General features: G+C 53.7%; 1 protein-coding gene across 1 annotated transcript in view; it reads right to left on the reverse strand.

The window, feature by feature from the left end:
• The window catches only part of LOC120935617 (uncharacterized WD repeat-containing protein all2124-like), a 65,691-nt gene extending 58,412 nt beyond the window's left edge, over positions 1–7,279 (reverse strand). Inside the window, exon 1 of the mRNA XM_040347667.1 lies at positions 7,007–7,279. Coding sequence (XP_040203601.1) covers positions 7,007–7,279 — 273 coding nt within the window. The remainder of the gene's footprint in view (positions 1–7,006) is intronic.
• Between the last annotated feature and the right edge of the window lie 550 nt (positions 7,280–7,829).

A 7,829-nucleotide genomic window follows, 5' to 3' on the forward strand; every position in this document is an offset into this window, starting at 1 on the left:
ACTGCAGTAAGGTAAAGGAAGCTATTTAGCTAAAAAAAAAAATTCCTTTAGTGATCCTTTAACCCCTTTGTGACCGCGCTATAGCCAAATGATGGCTACCGCGCAGCCGCACTTTGCTGGGAGGCCGCCATATGACGTCCTCCTGTGCTTCGCTGCCTGTGCGCCCCCTGCGGCCTGCATTAGCAGTGACCTGTGATTACTGTGTCCTTCGGAGGCAGCTGATCACAGATTGAGGTAAATAGTCAATCATGGTGGCTCTTTATCACATGATAAGCTGTGACAGCGCGTGGGGAGAGGAGAGTCGAAAACCGGAAATGCCACACAGGGAATATCTGTGTCCTGATGATCAGTGCAGCCCCAACAGTGCCCACCAGTGCTGCCAATCAGTGCCCATCAGTGCCCATCAGTGATGCCTGTCAGTGCCACGTTTCAGTGTCACCTATCATTGCCGCATATCAGTGCAGCCTCATCAGTGAAGAAGAAAAATTACTTACCGTATTTATCTTCCTATAACGCGCACCGGCGTATAGCGCGCACCCCCAACCTAGAAGGCAGATTCCTGAAAAAAAAAGAAATACTTACAGTTTGGATGCCCCTCGTCGTTGTCTTGCCCGGCGTCGATCGGCGGCCTTGTCCGGTCCGGCGTCCTTCTGCGGCCAACGTGGTGTCCTCCCCGCTGTGTTTTTCAGCCGATCCCCGCTTCCCGCGCTGTATTTGAACCACTCCGCCGACATATACCGAGCGCAGTACACTCGGGTATACTCAGGCAGGCTCGGTTCCTCTCGCGTAAAGGATGTACAGGACGCACAGGACGTGACCGCAAGCGGAGCAGAGCCTGCCCGACTATACCCGAGTGTACTGCGCTCGGTATATGTCAGCGGAGTGGTTCAAACACAGCGCGGGTATCGGCGTATATCGCGCACCCACGATTTTGCCCTGATTTTAAGGGCAAAAAAGTGTGCGGTATACGCCGATTAAATACGGTATTTACAAAATTGTATAACAGAAACTAAAAAAAATATTTTTTAAACATTTTTGCTCTTTTTTCGTTTGTTTAGCAAAAAATAAAAACCCCAGTGGTGATTAACCACTTCCATACCAGGCACTTACGCACCTTCCCGTCCAAGCCAATTTTCAGCTTTCACCACTGTCGCACTTTGAATGGCAATTGCGCGGTCGTGCGACGTGGCTCCCAAACAAAATTGGCGTCCTTTTTTTCCCACCAATAGAGCTTTCTTTTGGTGGTATTTGATCACCTCTGCGATTTTTTTTTTTGCGCAACTAAAAAAAGACTGACAATTTTGAAAAAAATGACGTTTTTATTTTTTTCGGTTAATTTTTTTGTAAATAAGTAAGTTTTCTCTTTAAATTACGGGCACTGATATGGCGGCACTGATGGGCACAGATGAGATGGCACTGATGGACATCGATGAGGTGGTACTGACGGGCACAGATGAGGTGGCACTGATTGGTGGCGCTGGTATGTGGCACTGATGGGCACTCATAGGCGGTACTGATGAGCACACATAGGCGGCACTGATGGGCACACATAGGCGGCACTGGGCACTCATAGGCAGCACAGATGGGCGGCACTTATGGGTGGCACTGATGGATACTTATGGGTGGCACAGATGGGCAATGATAGGTGGGCACTGGGCATGGATGGGCACTGTGGGGTGGCACTGATGGACACTGTGGGGTGGCACTGATGGACACTGGGGTGGCACTGATGGACACTGGGGTGGCAGCACTGATTTACTCATATTGCCAGTCAGTGCCCATTTGTGGGCACTGATTGGCATCTTTTTTTTTTTTGCAGACTTTTTTTTTTTTTTTTGGCCCACCCTGGTGGTCCATGTGGCGATCCGAGGGGGGGCTGCGCTGATAAACAATCAGCGCGAACCCCCCCTGTCAGGGGAGCCGCCGATCGGCTCTCCTCTACTCGCGTCTATCAGACGCGAGTGAGGAAGAGCCATCAACGGCTCTTCCTGTTTACATCGTGATCAGCTGATCACGTGGTAAAGAGTCTCCGTGAGAGACTCTTTACCGAGATCGGAGATGCAGGGTGTCAGACTGACACCCCGCATCACCGATCGCCGCGCTGCGCGCCCCCACGGGCGCGCGCGGCATGAAATCCTGCAGGACGTCCTGTCAGGATTGTGTAACCACTTCCCGGACGTAAATCGGCCATAGGCCGGGCGGGAAGTGGTTAAATACCACCAAAAGAAAGATCTATTTGTCTCAAAAAATTATAACAATTTAGTTTGGATATAGTGTTGCATGACCGCGCAATTGTCATTCAAAGTGTGACAGCGCTGAAAACTGAAAATTGGCTTGGGCAGGAAGAGGGTAAAAGTGCCCGGTAGGCAAGTGGTTAAAGGGGAGAGGCGCTCCATGACCCATAAACATAAAAGTGGCAAACTTGTCCGGTGAGTTTTTCTTATACACTGGGGAAAAAGTATTTGATCCCCTGCTGATTTTGTATGTTTGCCCACTGACAAACAAATGATCAATCTATCATTTTAATGGTAGGTTTAGTGAGAGACAGAATAACAACAAAAAATCCAGAAAAATGCATTTCAAAAAAGTTATGAATTGATTTGCATTTTAATGTGTGAAATAAGTATTTGACCCCCTTCGCAAAACATGATTTAATACTTGGTGGCGATCACAGAGGTCAGACGTTTCTTGTAGTTGGCCACCAGGTTTGCACATATCTCAGGTAGGGATGTGCATCTTCATTGGTCTCACCATTTGATTCTATTACGATTATCCTGTCAACGATTCGATTTTATTCGGCGATGCATCACAATTAATGCCCATGGTTTTTATTCAAAAATTCAAGCAGTCAGACGAACTCAATTTTTTTTATTTTCATTTGCTCTTTTAACCACTTAAGACCCGGACCTTTAGACAGCTAAAGGACCCGGCCAGTTTTTGCGATTCGGCACTGCGTCGCTTTAACTGACAATTGCGCGGTCGTGCGACGTGGCTCCCAAACAAAATTGGCGTCCTTTTTTCCCCACAAATAGAGCTTTCTTTTGGTGGTATTTGATCACCTCTGCGGTTTTAATTTTTTGCGCTATAAACAAAAATAGAGCGACAATTTTGAAAAAAAAAAACAATATTTTTTACTTTTTGCTATAATAAATATCCCCCAAAAATATATAAAACATTATTTGTTTCCCTCAGTTTAGGCCGATACGTATTCTTCTACCTATTTTTGGTTAAAAAAATCGCAATAAGCGTTTATCGATTTGGTTTGCGCAAAATTTATAGCGTTTACAAAAAAGGGGATAGTTTTATTGCATTTTTATTAATTTTTTTTTTTTTTACTACTAATGGCGGCGATCTGCGATTTTTTTCGTGACTGCAACATTATGGCAGACACTTTGGACAATTTTGACACATTTTTGGGACCATTGTCATTTCCACAGCAAACAATGCATTAAAAATTTGGGAGTTAACCACAAGGGGGCGCTGAAGTTGTTATGTGTGATCACATTTGTGTTTCTAACTGTAGGGGGGTGTGGCTGTAGGTGTGATGTCATCGATTGTGATTCCCTATAAAAGGAAACACACGATCAATGACGGCGCCACAGTGAAGAACGGGGAAGCTGTGTTTACACACACAGCTCTCCTCGTTCTTCAGCTCCGGGGAACGATCGCGGGACTCCAGCGGCGATCGGGTCCGCGAGTCCCGCAGCCACGGTCACGGAGCTTCAGACCGGGTCGCGTGCACATGCCCGCGGCGCGCGTGTGACCCCACGGCTGGGCTTAAAGAGCCACGTACATGTACGTAAATGTGCCAAGCCGTGCCATTCTGCCCACGTATATAGGCGTGAAGTCCTTAAGTGGTTAACCAGATATTATTTAGGCTACTTTCACACTGAGGCACTTTACAGGCGCCTGTAAAGTACCTTTCCTCTCACTCTAGTGTGAAAGTCCGGGTGCTTACACACTGGAGCGGTGCACTGGCAGGACACTTAAAAAAAGTCCTGCAAGCAGCATCTGTAGCATATCCCCAGCCAAAAATGGAGCATGTCCACACTCTCTAAACCCTCATTTCCTCTATTAGGTCTGCAGTTTCTGTCCAGAGAGGCCCGGAGCAAAGACAGAACCTGCAATAGGCGCAGGGCCGGCCATGACAGGGTTAACAAAACCCTGCTCTGGTTTGGTGGGAGTGGTTAACAGGGAAGCAGAGCTAAGGGGGAGGAGAGGTGATAAATTCCTCCCCACGCTTCCCGGGTTAACACACGTGGAGAGAAGTTTAGACAGGAAGCTGCTGGGGATGCTGTGCTCTGCCAGAAATTAACAGTGAGGTAGGCTGCGGCTGGGGGAGTGTATAGTTACGTGCCTGCATTAATGTCTGGGGTCGAGGCTATCCTCACCCAGCTCAGGCAAGAGGCCGATTTCCACGGTGAGGGGTGGCTCCAGTCTACACTGGGGGCCGCTCCTGCCGCCCGGGGACACTAGTGAGGATTCCCCCGTTCGGGGGGGTGGGCCGGGCGCCCCGCGGGCGCGCTTATCCAGGCCTCCCGACCGCTATTCCCAGGGTTCTGCCACCTGGTCCTATAGAAGGGAGGGCAGCCCCATCCGGTCCCCTTGCTAAACTGGCTCCCGCCCGCTGTCCCCTGGTCCTTCCACACGGTCCCATGGTAGTGAGGGCAGCCCCACCCGGGCCCCCTCCGCCCCCCCCCCCCCCCTGCAAAACGGGCTCCCGCCCGCTGTCCCCTGGTCCTTCCACACGGTCCCATAGAAGTGAGGGCAGCCCCATTCGGGCCCCCCCCTGCAAAACGGGCTCCCGCCCGCTGTTCCCCTGGTCCTTCCACACGGTCCCATAGAAGTGAGGGCAGCCCCATCCGGGCCCCCTCGGCCCCCCCCCCTAAAAAACGGGCTCCCGCCCGCTGTTCCACCCGGTCCCATAGTGGTTAAGGCGGCCCCATCTGGGCCCCCTCCCTGCAGAACGGGCAGCGCAGCGGTGGCGGAGCGCCACGAGGAGGCCACCAGTCGGCGGCGCGGGTCGGGGGGGGGCGGCCAGGGGGCTCCTATGCGGCGGCCAAGTCCGCTCGACGTGCTGAGCATAGGGAGGCGGGCTCCGACCCCGGTTGCGCACCGGAGGGCCGAGAGCCTCTGCAAAAAATTTCTGTCCCTGCGGTGGCTAGCTTTCCATCATCCGCGGCTAGCCACCTCCAATCCAGCCCCGTGGTGAGGGGGCGAGGGGGAGTGGAAGACGGCAGTGGGCAGGCGGCACCAAGAAAAGCGTCAAGGAAGTCGGTTCACGGGTCCAGGGTGCGCAGCGAGAGCAAGTCCAGCTCTGGGCCCGCGGCAGCCAGGCCAGAGTCGCCTGGTGGCCTTTTATCCGGTGAGGAGGTCCGGACTGATGACTGCGCGTAGGGGGAGCTGTCCGAAGAGGAGGTCGCGCCCAGGACGGAGGTCGCAGCGTGGGAGTCGAGCCGGACGGCTGGTGGGATTGCTTCCAGACAGCCCGGTGAGTCGCTGTTGTCTTTTATTCTGCATTACACAATGTGGGGGTGTCGTTGGGGGGACGGGGGGAGGGTCCCCGTAGTCAGTTAGAGGTGCCCGCTGGGGGCAGGGGTGAGCGGGGGTAGGTCTGGCGCCCGGGGGGAACAGACAGGGGAGGAGGCAGGTTTGCAAAGGTTGTTGGCGGGTTTGGAGGTGTTGGTCGGCCAGTTGAAGGGGGGGTCAGCCCCGCCGTTAGCCCGGCGGTGGCATGGGGTCCGGCGGGGGGATCCGGGGTGCCGTCACCCGCAGAGGCAGTCGCTGTATCGGGGGCTGTGGTGCCCGTGGACAAGGGGCAGAGCGGGAGGGGGTGGTGGCAGGTACCCCGCAGTGCCTCATAACATGTATACACCTCTCCTTTTGCTGCGTCCGCCAACCGGACCAAATCCCTCTTTGCGGAATCGACCCCCGCATCCCCCTTTTCTGTAGGCGGCCCGCCTACAGAAAAGGGGGATGCGGGGGTCGATTCCGCAAAGAGGGATTTGGTCCGGTTGGCGGACGCAGCAAAAGGAGAGGTGTATACATGTTATGAGGCACTGCGGGGTTCTCATTTGAAGCCGGAGGTGCGGTAAAAGATATGGAAAAGTGAATATGTAGAGATATTCACGTTGTTACCGCTTACAAAGTTTAATATTGGTAGGGTTAAGCCGGAGGAGTCCAAGAAAGAGGACGAGGAGAAGAGGAGGTATAGGCTTATACCTAGAACTTTTGCGAACTGGTCGCAGGCGTACTCTATCATGGCAAGCGTGATCGGTGAGAAAAGCCCCGAACACTGTTCGGCACTTTTCAGATATCGGGAGGCGATTAGTGAGGCCTACCGGTGTTACGGAGGCATGGGGTGGCTCCGGTATGATGAGCAGTTCCGGCAACGCCGGGCTATTAGGCCGGATATTAGGTGGGACACTAAGGACATCGGCCTTTGGATGCGGCTTATGTCGGCCCCACGGACGTCCACACCGTTTTTTCAGGGGGGGGGGGCGGTGGAACCTCTTCCCCAGGACAGTCGGCCGGAAAGAAAAAGGGGGTCTGCTGGCAGTTCAAAGAGGGAAACTGCAAGTTCGGAGGGTCTTGCCGGTTTAAGCACGAGTGCTCCGGCTGTGGTGGCAATCGCCCCGCTTCCCGTTGTTTTAAGCAGGGCAAGGGACGTTCCGGAGACTTTGCAAGTAAGAGGGAGGACTCCGGTGTTGGTGGAAAGGATGCGACCGTTTCATTGGAAAGGGGCTTCTCAGTGGGCGTTGGCATTCCATGCAACTTGTCGGTGGTCCCCCCCTGTGGCTAAGAAGAAGAAACTACGCCTACGGAAGGAAGTGGCGCTGCGCCGTATAGGGGGCCCATTTGTATCGCCTCCTTTGGACGGGTTGGTGGTTTCCCCATTGGGGGTGGTGCCTAAGAAGGAGCCGAACAAGTTCCGGCTTATTCATCATTTGTCATTTCCAAAGGGGGGGGGGTCGGTCAACGACGCCATCAGTATGGGGGACTGTACGGTGAGGTTACGGATTTGCGCCGTATGGTTGGCCACGTTGGAACACATGGCGGAGCGGTTTGGCGTGCCGCTGGCACCAGAGAAAACGGAAGGACCGAGGTCGGTCATCCAATTCTTGGGCATCATGATCGATTTGGAAATGATGGAATGTAGGCTGCCGCTGGACAAGCTGGAAGGCCTCAAGGCCGAGCTTTGCGAGATGGTGGGTTTGCGGAAGGTGCGACTCCGAGCGCTGCAGTCCCTCTTGGGGAAGCTGAATTTCGCGTGCCGCATTCTCCCGATGGGGAGGGTCTTTTGCAGGCGCCTCTCGGCAAGCACGGCGGGGGTCAGTTCACCTAGGCACTATGGGTGCTTGGGGAAGGAACATAGGGAAGATCGGTTGGTGTGGCATTCATTTTTGAAGTCCTTTAATGGCAGGGACTGGTAGATGTCCGGTCAGTAACTTCGACATGGAGTTGTTCACGGATGCGGTCGGCGGTCTAGGTTTTTCGGGCATATTTTCAGGGGCAGTGGAGTGCGGGCTCTTGGCCCCAGTCCTGGTTGTAGGCGGGGTTCACGAAGAATTTGGTGCTGTAGGGAACTGTTCCGGTGGTGCTGGCGGTGGAATTGTGGGGCTTGTCCTTCAGGGACCGGAAGGTGCGTTTCCATGTTGATAATCTGGGGGTGGTCCAGTGATTTACAGCGTCCTCTCCTCTGTTTATTCGGTTATTGCGGCACCTGGGGCTGCGTGGTTTGCGGATGAACATATTTGTATATGTGGTGCATTTGCCGGGGGTGGAGAATGTAGTGGCTGACGCCTTGTCAGCGCCTTTCAGCGGGCCGG

Source organism: Rana temporaria, chromosome 4 (assembly GCF_905171775.1).
Source record: "Rana temporaria chromosome 4, aRanTem1.1, whole genome shotgun sequence".
NCBI classification, from domain to species: domain Eukaryota; kingdom Metazoa; phylum Chordata; class Amphibia; order Anura; family Ranidae; genus Rana; species Rana temporaria.